The sequence below is a fragment of the Mytilus galloprovincialis genome, chromosome 9 (assembly GCF_965363235.1).
Source record: "Mytilus galloprovincialis chromosome 9, xbMytGall1.hap1.1, whole genome shotgun sequence".
In the NCBI taxonomy this organism is placed as follows: domain Eukaryota; kingdom Metazoa; phylum Mollusca; class Bivalvia; order Mytilida; family Mytilidae; genus Mytilus; species Mytilus galloprovincialis.
Genome location: NC_134846.1, coordinates 37,448,918 through 37,462,439, shown reverse-complemented (window position 1 = coordinate 37,462,439; position 13,522 = coordinate 37,448,918). Strand labels below are relative to the sequence as shown.

General features: G+C 31.3%; 1 protein-coding gene across 1 annotated transcript; it reads left to right on the top strand.

The window, feature by feature from the left end:
- Positions 1 to 1,342: 1,342 nt before the first annotated feature.
- LOC143046546 (nephrin-like) lies at positions 1,343 to 8,629 on the top strand. The gene is made up of 4 exons (XM_076219703.1): positions 1,343 to 1,355; positions 4,351 to 4,659; positions 7,431 to 7,715; positions 8,352 to 8,629. The coding sequence occupies exons 1-4, from the start codon at positions 1,343 to 1,345 to the stop codon at positions 8,627 to 8,629; spliced, it is 885 nt and encodes a 294-aa protein (XP_076075818.1).
- The last annotated feature ends 4,893 nt before the right edge of the window (positions 8,630 to 13,522 follow it).

Here is a 13,522-nt window from a genome sequence, read left to right as displayed (position 1 = left end):
AGATATCATTTGTGAAACGGTTATTCCATAACGGTCAACCAACTCGTGTTGGCGTCCGTAAAATTTACGAAGGGATGATTTCAACTTCACCATTTTGAACTCTTGGTTTAATAGCTTCCTTGTGAGCAGCAACCCTCTATTAAGAAAATCACGAAAGAAAATGCAATCAATTGGGAGATATATACCCCGTATGCAGGTGCTGCTGTAACATATCCGATGTATTCTATGAAATAGATACATATGTATTGCTGCTTAGTCCCTAAAATAGATTACAATTTAGAGTCTCAAATAGATATAGGAAGATGTGGTGTTAGTGCCAATGAGACAACTCTCCATCCAAATAACAATTTATAAAAGTAAACCATTATAGGTCAATGTACGGCCTTCAACACGGAGCCTTGGCTCACATCGAACAAAAAGCTATAAAGGGCCCAAAAAGTACTAGTGTAAAACCATTCAAACGGGAAAACCAACGGTCTTAGCTATATATAGACTATATATTCATTCAATATTGCTTTCATTCATAGTCATCTGTTTTTATACTAGTCTCGAACGGTATTAAACATGTTGTTGAGGTCAGTACGATGTGGTACAGACATTATATAAAAATTGCATTCATGAATGTCTTTGTCGTCGATAAACTCAGAATTATATAGGAACTAAAGTTTTCCTTCTCTTAGACATTTTTGACCGAAGGGTGATTTGCAATTGGCTAACCTTGTGATATCTATTGATAATGATGCTCTTCTAACATTAATATATTCATGTATTGATATATTATTTTCTTAAGTACTTATTGGCTTTGCGCTCCGGATGAAGTTAAATCCAGAAAATAGCTCTAAATGAACTGAATGTATGAAGTGTGCATAAATTTTCTTTAAAATAGTGCGAGTAAGGTTTAAATAATTCGTCTTGTTTAATTGGTCAGCTTGCATTCAAGTCTTACATATTCTTTATTCATTCAATCCGTTCTAAACCCTGAACATAGCAAGTTTGGTAATAGTTCTGAAACCCGAGTCTCCGCCATCTTCATATCTAAGGCATAATAAACTTTAACTGCCATTGCTTTTCAAAATGTCACTTTCAGTATTCTAACAATAAACTAGTATATATGATGTATTTATTCTGATATAAAAATAAGACTTAAAATAAACTTTGCATTAGACTTTACAATACACATTTACAATAGAACTTCCGTAAAAAATTGAAAATTTTCGTTGATCGATATCTTCAATACATATTTAAATGAGGACATTTAAATTTATACTGCATCAATACGGAAGTTTACAACAATTTAAAAAAAATGTCGAATTACAGAAATTTGATGAAAATAATCTTCACCATGACCACATCAGGTAAGTTTTGTTAAGATATATGTCGATTAACCAATAGTTATTGCCAAACTTATAATTGATAACAACTATGAGTGTTCAGATATTGTATATATGTGTGAAATACAAATAGAAAGTTTGAAACCTATTAAGAGGTAAATTTGCAAAGAAATAAGTAAACAATGATTGATTGTCGATATTTAACATCATTAGTACTTTTAATTTTTGTATGAAATTTAAATACTGTGTTTTTGTATTTTTTTACACAAATATCAAATAAACTGACTACATAAAAAGACTTGTCGAGTGGTGTAAGAAGTTCTTCTAACGTAATAAATCGCATATTAAAAAAAATTAACAATATATATATATACAACTCGTCTAAACATCAACCCAACAATGTTAGATCTGTAAATTTGCTTTTGCAAATTTTTGGTTCTTCCCTCGCCGGGATTCGAACCCATGCTATATATATATATACCTCCTGGGGTAGTGTCATCACCGTCAGTCGAGGCTTTGAAAGCCTGGTGACAAAGCTGAACTAAACTCAAACAATATGGGGCGGGGGAGGGGTCTGTATGCGCACCGAATTCATGGCACAATATTCAGTTTGTTGATTGTGGCCATTAACCGGAAGAAGAAGTTGGAACGTGCACTCTTATTTAATCTGAATTGCACTCTTATTTAATCTGAATTGAAAAGCAAAATAGTTTAAGTGATACATATACCATGTTTCTTACCAGGCGGAAACCCAGTTGAAATAGAACAAAAGAATCGAAGCTCTTTGTTAGAGAAGGCGATAAATGCGTAATGTAATGTTTACTATAATAACAAATTTTAAAAGTTAATAGAAACATTTTCTTCTCAATAACGAAGTTTTTTTTATTTTAAAAACACCATTTGCATAAGTTTTCAAGTTATCTATTACATAGTAATGCAGAACAATTAGATATCAAGTCGACGACATGGATATCTATCAAGTTGGATGTAGAAAATGCATAACCTCCGATTTTTTTTTTTACCTAGGACGGAAAACATATCAATCTATTAGTTCAGTAATTTTCGTGTCTGCCCTTCCATTATGTGACTCAAGAAAAAAATCCAAAAAATGGGTAACAATTGTATCGAAAAGAGAAAATCGAGTGCACCTTTTTATGTTAAGGCGTGTTTGAGGTGTATATTTTGTTCTTAAAGCGTACAAAGCAAGAGTTTTTGATATATCATCTGGCTTTCATTTTTATATATCAAACTTCATAACAAAAAAATCACAGTACGAAAAGATGAAATATATGGGTCAAGTGAAATACCTATCTAACAAATCACAAAAACAGAGTAGGTGTGTTTGAATAGTATTTTTTTTTACTAAAAGTACTGGACGACAGTATTGTAAGTTGATAATGAAAACGGATATCTTCGAAAAATATAATTTTTGTGTGTGTGATAACTAGGGTTTATAATCTTCAACCACTTAACATTTTAGTCTGCCCTTCCACGAAATATTTAATTAGATTTTTTTTTTAATTTTTAAGAATTTTCGAAAATTCAACCTGACAACCGATCAGACAATACTTTTAAGTTGAATCAATGCAGACAAGATCATTAACTGATGCTCATTTGTCTTTTGAAATACAACTAACATATAAGGATTGTAATGGTGCTATGTGGACAAATTTATCGGTTTTCAAGAGCAAAATTGGCAGCGCGTCATCCCTACAATGGCTTCCATTTCTACGATTGTTAAAATGAACTGGCGTAATGGGGAGATAATTTTGACAAAGTAGAATCCTGATTGTAACAAGTTACTTTTTCCATGACGTCATAATGATATAATATCGTGATATCTTATCACATACTCTCGTAATTTCAACTGTACGTCGTGTAGTTTTAAATTATTTTACTGTTTTGTGAGCCTATTGTAACATTTTTATGATATAACATCCTGCTATATTAGCTCAACATCCCGTACTTTAAACTGTACGTTATATATTTTTAAAAGAGCTCATTGCCCAAATAGGCCTAAAATGATAGGATAATGATATAACGTCGTGTTATCTCAGATTAAAATCATTTACTTTCAACGTTGCATCTTGTATTTAGTCAATAAATTATATGGTAGTTATATTGAGAATGGCAACGGGGAAGGAGACAATAGCCCGGCTAAATAGCAGACAAGACCAAATGCTACTAATGGGTCTTCAACGTAGCGAGAAAATCCCGCACCCGGGGGTGGTCATCAACTGGCCCCTAAATAAAACTGTGTACTAGATCAGTGGAAACGGACGTCACACTTTACTCCAAAGCATAGAAATGAAATAAAATTAAAACACATACAAGACTTACAAAGGCCAGCATATCGTAACATTATATTGATATATATCATCTTGACATCTAGGCTTAACATCATGTACTCTTAACGGCACATTGTGTAGTTTTAGTCATCATGTTTTATGACACATCTGTAAGCAATTTCTCCTCAGACACTGGTGACGTTTTACAAAGTCTGAGTAGGAGCTGCAAGCTCTTGAAAATAAGTTGGGACATATATATCCTATATGCAGGTGGAGTTGGTATATTGCTACTAAGGTGGGGGGAATTGATAATTTCAAATTAAAATGGTCTCGTTTGTTCACCAATTTCTACATTTAAAAATGCCTGTAACAAGTCCGGAATATGACAGTTGTTGTCCTTGCGTTGTCCGTGGTTTACCATTTTATTTTGCCATTTGATTATGGACTTTCCGTTTTGAATTTTCCTCGGAGTTCGGTATTTTTGTGATTTTACTTTTTAACATTTTGTAGTATGAATTTAGCAATTTATTGACACAGTTCATCATCACCTTGTCTTAACTTTACATTTTATTCTTCTGCAGAACGTACTATAAATCTCCTATATTTGACATCTGAGGAATTCACAAAATCATCGTTACAAATCATTTTCTATTTAGAGACATGTTTTACGTGTCGACAAGAAAAGCATTTGCTGTAATGTGATAACACAATCTATTATTATTGTTTTTTAGCGCTAGCAAATGGATTGTCTTCTCTGAAAGGTTCCACAGTACAATTGGAGTGTCCTGTAACTGTTACAGATTCAGGAAACTTACACTGGAATTTCAGATTTGGCTCTCAAGATATGATTTATTCTATAAATTCAAGAATAAATCCGCATTTGCCAGCAGACATTCTTGAAAGAATTAATATTACTGGTAATCATACAATTGGAGAATATCACTTGAGTATACGTGAGCTTCAAGAAAGTGATAATGGAATCTATGAGTGTTACATTACTGGTACTGCAAGCGTATACAGACACCAGCTGACTGTTATTGGTGAGTCATGTTTTTAAATTGCAATAAGTTTACAAACATAAAAGTATCTTTATCATAACAACATGGAAGACACTAACATATTTAAAATGTTTAAGGGAGAATCGTTTTTTGATGAACACTAACGAAGACCAGTAATTTAACCCATTTTACTGACGTCAGTTTATTGTTCTTACAGTAGATTATTTTTCAAAAATCCACTGACCATCGTGTTAATTTATGATAACTTTCATCATAATTTTCACTTGAGTACACATGAGCTTCAAGAAAGTGATAATGGAATCTATGAGTGTTACATTACTGGTACTGCAAGCGTATACAGACACCAGCTGACTGTTATTGGTGAGTCATGTTTTTAAATTGCAATACGTTTACAAACATAAAAGTATCTTTATCATAACAACATGGAAGACACTAACATATTTAAAATGTTTAAGGGAGAATCGTTTTTTTGATGAACACTAACGAAGACCAGTAATTTAACCCTTTTTTCTGACGTCAGTTTATTGTTCTTACAGTAGATTATTTTTCAAAAATCCACTGACCATTGTGTTAATTTATGATAACTTTCATCATAATTTTCAACATTTAACAACAAAAACAAAATTTGTTATCCTCTCAAATACGAGTGGTATATGACGGATTCGAACTCGCGCTTTTTTTAACGGGTAGAGTCTTCAAATTATGCATGATACCACTATACCACGAGTGCTGACATAAATAAATATTTAGATAACAGTCTTAAAGTGCATAATTATCAATACATGTCAATAAACTGTAATTCTGTCTAATAGAGAATTCGCTTTTGTTATCTAATATTTTATATATAATGTCTGAAATTGTTCATGTTCTTTTCAAATTTATTTGAATTGTTTGATTTTTGGTCTTTTTTAAGGAAGATTGTGTTCTACATTTGAAAGTTCTTGATTATAGTTATATAGGAGTGTGGACACATTATTTAAATCAACTCTTTTTATTGATGCACGATGTCAGGTTTGAACATTGATCGATTTTCAACATCTTAAAAGTGAAAAAAAATTACAATGAAAAAAAATCATTCCGGGTACAAGGTTTGAACCTGGCAAGATTAATATCACAGTTAAGTCTTTCTGTGCCAACGACAAGACGATCACGGCTATCTACTACTTGAATGTTAGACTTATTGACATAATTATACATTTTATATGTGTAGCAAAAGCAATTCTGCTTGAGATTCAGAATGCGTACCAAAGTTGACTAGGCAAAGTTTATTGAGTAGTTTATGATAGATGCCAAGTTTCATAACGTTAAAATTATCTAAAATTAAATGAAAGGAAACAGTGTAAGCCAAGTTCATGTGTAACTATTCAAATAAGACCTTAAGCAACTCATTTAATTATTATTACGGAAAATATCGTTAACTGAACCCTCATAAATTCGTCGTATAATGGCAACTACGCTGCATATGTGTACTTGACTTATATACCTCATGTACCTATATGGAATTATGGAATTATTTTCTTTCAGAACGATAGGTAATTCTTTTGCAGAATCAACCTGGACGATTCCATGTTTCAATAAAATGTGCTCCAAGGCACAAAATACTGACCTGTGCGAGGTCATTATTTGCCTTGATAAAAATGCAATCTATCATTTACTTCAAAATTATATTCGTCTGATATTTTTTTGTTGCCGATTTGGGAAATTATTTTTTTAAATTCAATCGATGATGAAAATGAAATTTTAATATACAAATATGAAATATGCTATTAGAAGGGGAGCTAAAAACCCATTTGAATTAATAAATTAAACTTGTGTTAACTTAAATATAGATGTGAACCGTGTGACTATAATCATTTCCAGCTATTATATAATAAAAAAGACAAAATACGAGAGGATTTCTTTAATACTCCGTTGATTCATTGTCCAAACATAAAACAAACAGCAGTTTTTTTTTTCTAGAAATGGGTTAAGTTCGAGATTTGATAAGAAGTGGTGGATTCGGAAACGATAATCAACTTGCAACTTAAGTCGCTCGTTGATTTTTGTTTACGAATCCACTACTTTTTTCAATTCTCTACTACATAATTTCTTATTTTATCTCACCTGTGACTGTATCTTTGAAAGTGAATCAAACGTCATCGTTGGTGTTTTTAACGTTTAATAATTGTATTAAGAGATGAATTTTTCCAGAAATAAAAAGCTATTTATGTTATCTCTAACGAATATATGATCTTAGTCAAAATGCTCTATCTGGCTTACAGCATTTTTGTCCTTGATCCCCTTTACACTAGAGGCACACACATAACACATTATAAAATTATAAAAATATTATACATTTGTCGGCAAAAATAAGCATTTTAAATTTGTTATTGTTTTGTTCAATAAAGTTTAGAATAAAAAGTATTCGATGTGGTACTAAAAAGTTTTTTTTTTTATTATGAACAGATACTTTTGATTTCTTTATTTTGAAAAAAAATAAACATAATTTGAAATTGGAATGGTGTGTTATGCATGTTACAATAAATTGTGTCTAAAGCTAATTTCTGTATGAGGGTTCTGATAGGGTAAACAGAATGGTGAATAACGGTGTTACAATAATTAATATTAAAAAGTGCCCGAAAAAGGAATAGAGAATAATGAAGTTCTAAAAAGTTTTAAGAATATAAAAAAAAGCATAATGAATCTGAAGAATACAGAAATGAATATCTCTCATAATCCAGTCTCGTCTATATAATAAAGCCAGACATATATAGCGATAGATAACGTATAAATTTTAATGGATCACATTTCAGTTGATCCATCTAGTGTGAATATAGATAATGTGTTAGAAGATGAAAAATTGCAAGGTACAGAAGGAAAGGATCTGATAATAACATGTAGAGCTGTAGGAGGACAACCACAACCAGATTTGAAACTGCTGATATCTGGAATTATAGTTGCTATCGGCAAACAGTCTCTTCATTTCACACTGCTAAAAATCAGTAGATCGTATGATCGTAAAACAATTACATGTTATGCAGGGAACGAAGAGATTTCACATTATCAAATAGTTGATTCGGCGAAGCTGTATCTCAACTGTAAGATTTTTGATTAAATTGTTAATTTGTTTTTAGAAAACTAGTAACATTTAAGACTTTATCTTTGTAACTGTAACTGATATGAACAAATATAATTAACATCTATAAAATAAATAAGAAATATCACATTATGTTGTACTTTGATACTACAGAACTGTGTGTGATCACTTAAGAAGTAAAAGAAATATTTCAAATTGAACTGAAACTTGTAATAAATTTATACGTGCTGCATACATGGCAAATAAGAAGAAAAAAGAATATGATATCCAACATGGAGTCAGAATCGTTACTCGTAACCTCAGAAATATCTAAAATGCACTTTGAAATCAGCATACAGGTTTCAACAATTGACATATTTGATACCCTGATATATATACTATAAATTAGTAAACAAGATTTACAAATTAAAGTAAGGAAAATGGCGCGTAACAACCATATATAGGATTGATCACAATTTCGGAACTGAACTGTAAATCGGATAAACGTTCTTGTGTTTTACTCATGTACTTACTTGAATTGAAACTGTAACAACTTAATACAGATATGTTTTATTTTGAACAAACATGAATTTATTTTCTAAATCACAAACATTACATATTCGGGAGTTAAAACATATGAAATTCGTATATATTTTAGTAAAGCCGCTTTGGCCAATATTCCTACAGAAATCTGTTAGTACCGAAGAGACAGTGCCACTTAATGTGTCGTGTATTTCTCATGGAAGTAGACCTGCAGCTAATTTTACGTGGTTTATTGGACAGACTAACATGGATGTAACAATAAACTCTACAGAAACTAAGACCCTTAATTTGTCCACAGAAACATTTTCAGTAACATCAACGTTAAGCTACAGTGTTGACAGAACCTATAACAGACAAATGGTAACATGTAAAGCCAGTAATATAAATGTATAATAAGCAGTAATGTGTCAACAAGCACACTGCTCAATATCAAATGTAAGTAGATTCAAACTTATTAGCATCTTTACTCAAAGTACAACATACTTGTTCGTTACTATATACTGGATTTAATTTACCATTGTTTTTTATATAGAGTATGACAGATTGTTGCTAAGAAATTCAACTTCAATCAACAATTTCATGAAATATCATCGTCTGCTTCACAACATTATAAACAGTATACAATTGTCCACAAACAGCAAAACAGGCACATTATTTGACAGGGCTTAACTATATATATAGTTTGTAATAACATGAGCAACACGACGGGTACCATATGTCGATCAGGATCTGCCTACCCGTCCGGTGCATCTGGGATCATCTTCAGTTTTTTGTGTAGTTCGTGTTGCTTAGTCTTTAGTTTTTTATGATGTGTGTCTTGTGTACTATTATTTGCTTGTGTTGTTAGCCATGGCCTTGTCAGTTTAGTATCGATCGATAAATTTGACTGGCCCTATTGTATTATTCGCTCCACTTCTATAAAGTGTTTAGAGATACCAAACGTTCCCGCCTGACTCATAAGGTTTCTAATGAAAATATACTTCACTTTTTCAATTGTTAAGAGTCAAATACATTGAAAATGAAAAATATTAAAAAAGAACTCAACATTGCATAAATATGATTTGCTCAAACTTAAAACATGTTTCTATAATCTAGCAAAGTACTATCATTAAACATTTGGTTAATAATACAATTTAAAAATTCATTTGTATTTAGACGCACCGATAGTGATTGTAGATAATAAAACGTTTCTGCAAACAGATAAGGTAAGGACCGTACAGTGCAGTATACAAGGCAACCCTAGTGAATACACATATTTAAAGTGTCATCATAAGTCGTATTATGATGTTATAATTAGAGAGTTGACAATCGGACAAAGTGGAGTTTTAGCACTTCCGGAAGTTCTGACAGAATTTGCATACCAGGATATGGGAATTTATACGTGTGCAGTTGGAAATGAAATTTTGGGCACAAATGGACAGGAAATACAATCAGGATATGGATTTGTTGAAATAAATGGTAGGCCAGTACTTTATTTGTTTTGAATACAAAGTTTACATATTTTTGTTTCAGGCAATAACTTTTTGTTCTGTTATGTCAGTTGTTTTATATTAATTTAAAATTCATTTCTAAACTAATCCCCAACGAACAAAATTAATATTTTCTTGCGGTTCGAAGTAAAGCGGGAAAATATTGTATTGATGTTATGTGTAATATGCGTATTGTCTAATGAGAGGGGTTGATTTAGATCCGGGTATGTAGGTATGTTTGATTTATTTGTCACTTTCTAGCCGACGTTCGTACGAGCAGGACTTTAATTTAAGTCATATAAATGTATATAGACGTACTTATTTAGATATATATAAAGATTCTATCACTGCATCGAGTGTAATACGATATTTATCCACTCGAGACAGTTAGCTTTTCAAATTTAAAACGCGAGGCTTGCCCGAGCGTTTTAAATATTTAAAATTTAACTGTCGAGAGTGGATAAATATCGTATAACACGAGATTTGGTGGTGGAATCTGTTTCTCTAATGATTTTCAAACATTATCCAGGCAAAATTATTCCTTCTTTTCGAATGATCTTCAAAGAGATGTGTTCTTTCTATGTGACGTCATCAGGCATAGTCACCTTTTTTTCATGCCGTCACAATAGGAATTTTAGAGGAAAGCAAGAAAATTTGACGTCATAATCGGATTTTAACAAATGAAGTACTGAGATCAAACGAACCACACGTTGATTAATTTTTTTTACACAATGGGTGCAAAAAGGGATAAATTGACGAAGAATTAGAGAAATATATACAGTGGAGATAACTTCTAACCTCTCATTAGAACTGTCAGACTATTCTGTCATAGAACTGTTCTAACCTGTCCTAGAACAGTTCTACCTAGAACATTACTACTCTAGAACTGTTCTAAGTAGAACTGTCAGAATCAGTTCTAGGTAGAACTGACTAAATCAGTTCTAGGTAGAACTGTCAGGATCAGTTCTAGGGTAGAACTGTCAGGATCAGTTCTAGGGTAGAACTGTCTAAACTAGTTCTAGGTAGAACTGTCCAAATCACTTCTAACCGTAGAACTGTCAGCAGAACTGACTAAATCAGTCAGGACTGTAGAACAGTTCTAAATGACGTCACTGCAGTAAGGGCACGTTAGAATTTAGAAGAAATAAATCACTTCCAATTACTTAGCTATATAATGGCAGATTTTCTATATTTTTTACTGATCAAACTTTACATGTACAAATATCGAAGTGAATAGAAGGTTATCCAACTCATCGGAGAAATATTTTTATAAGATAGCATACGGAAACATCATTGCTTACGTTTCTTCGTTCCCCGTTTTTAATAGTCTCTTCCTAAATATAACTGGATATAACTTTGCATTTAATTCATGGAATTTTAATCGTAATTTACCTTGTTTACCTTGGATTTACATTCAATTAAGATTCTGTTTTGACAAATGTTCAAACGAAAATTGTACAGTGGATGAATTATGGGATATTAAGGAAAAAAGTGTTGTATAACGTAAAAAAACTATATATTATACACATGATACATTTGCACAATCTCGTCAATTTAGCTGGACTTATCCATAACGATTATAAATGATATCTGGGAGTCTGGAACTCAGACAAATATACTCGATCTGAACATGAATGAAACATTTGCCCCTGGGCTACAAACACAATCATGCATTTTTTTTTGCCTTCTTCAAATTATATTAACAGTAAACTATTCCAAGATAAGAACTTCCCATACATGTACTTTTTATTTTATTAAAAAAAAAAAAAAGTATATGAATCAGTCATGTGAGTGTTGGATGATGCCGTTAAATAGTTTTGTTTAAAAAAACCCCATCACGAACTACTGACTTAAAAAGTCACTTTAGTGACGGTTCATTATTATGGATACAGAGAGGAAAGAATGGCACGCGTAATTCTTAGATATGGTATAAATACACCTTGTCGCTATTTGTCTGCCATTACTGGATATCACACAGGTTCCCGTAAAATTTTGACGTCATAAAACAAAATATCTGACGCCACACTGGAAAAGTGATTGTTGTATGTTTCAAACGTTCAAGAGTTCGGGTCAGCCAGGATTAGCGATAAGGTGTATTGTGTTTCAAAGTTGGTGTCATTTTTATCATACGATCCATCCTCACATAGAAATATTATTGGTTTACAATGAGGCCATATATATTTACATGATGAAGTGTAAATAAGTTCAGTTTTGGTTGATGCGGTCAAATAATTTTGTTAAAACGACTCTGACTCAGTCTGATATATCCCAAACTACTGAAATTTGTTTACAATTCAATATTTTAAATAAAAAAAGGACTAAAAAAAGTCTTGCTGATACTCTTAAATTTTTTTGAAGCCAATGTGTTCCAATATTTATTGATATTGCTGTCATTTGAATTATACAATCCATTGTAATATGTATTACTATAAGTGATTTAGTCTGCGGCTATATATATATATATTAAGGTTTACATAATAAAGTGTAAATATGGTCAGTTTTGGTTGATGCTGTCAAATATGGTCAGTTTTGGTTGATGCTGTCAAATATGGTCAGTTTTGGTTGATGCTGTCAAATATGGTCAGTTTTGGTTGATGCGGACAAATAATTTTGTTATATTCATGAGTCAGTCTGAGATATCAAAACTACTGAAATTAGTTTACGATTCAAAATTTTGATTAAAAAGAGGACATGCTGGCACTGTAAACTGATGTGAGCATAATTTTGTTTTCCAATATTGCTTTCAATTATATTAAACAATCAATTCTGATATAAAAATGTAAGTGATTTACTTTGCGGCTATTAAGATTGACATCATGTACATAATAAAGTGAAAATATGGTCAGTTTTGGTTGATGCGGACAAATTATTTTGTTATACCAGTCAGTCTGATGTATGAGAACTACTGATACATGTATTTGTTTATGATGCAATATTTTGAATAAAAAGAGGACATGCTGGCATTCTAAATTGATCAAATGAAATTAGGTAGCATTGAGTTCCAATATTTCTATCATTTGTATTTTCATGATTTTACAATTCATCCTTACAAAAAAATATTACAGATTTACTATGCGACTATAGGAGTTACATAAACAAGAGCAAATATGGTTTTTTATTTGCTAATATAACTAACAGTTAGAACAGTTCTCCTGACAGATTTTGACAGATTTAATATGAGGTTAGAAGTGATCTCCACTGTATATATACTAGTCAACAAAAGAAACGATAGACGACTTTTTTTCAAATTAAAGATGAAGTTTTATAGGACCAATATTGAAAGTAGTAATACTTAATGACCATAGAAATATAAATCCGTTTAAAAAATATTTATTTTGCTTTCATGACGTCATTTTGCGAAATTTAACTTTTTTGACAAAATTTACATAAAAAGACAATTAAAAAGAAGTTCCAACTAATGATGTTAACCTCTCATTTAAAAGTAATGATAATGTTTGCCATCAATTCTTTTAAAAAAATCATCAGTTTCTTCGTTTATTTGTAAAGCAAAGCTCGGCCCCTCGTTGAAATGTATACATTATCAAGTGATTTCCCATAGACAGTATATGTAAAGTGAATTTAAAAAAAACCGGTAACAATCTTAAAAGTTATCCGAATGGTTCCATATTTACAGTGTGTTGTTTGTATATCTAAAGCCTTGATTTGAGACGAAGAAAGAATTATTGTTTTTTAGCATTTTTTGAGATTTAAAAAAAGACTTTTTTTTTTACCAAACATTTAAAAAAAAAACAATATTTCAACCCATTTGTTATAACATGAACTTAACTTGATTAGCATATTGGATAATTTTAAACAA

Excerpts from the sequence above, each read along its gene's own strand:
- LOC143046546 (XM_076219703.1), top strand. Across the intron at positions 4,660-7,430 it reads ACACCAGCTGACTGTTATTG|TTGATCCATCTAGTGTGAAT; the intron begins GTGAGTCATGTT and ends ATCACATTTCAG. Across the intron at positions 7,716-8,351 it reads GGCGAAGCTGTATCTCAACT|TAAAGCCGCTTTGGCCAATA; the intron begins GTAAGATTTTTG and ends TATATATTTTAG.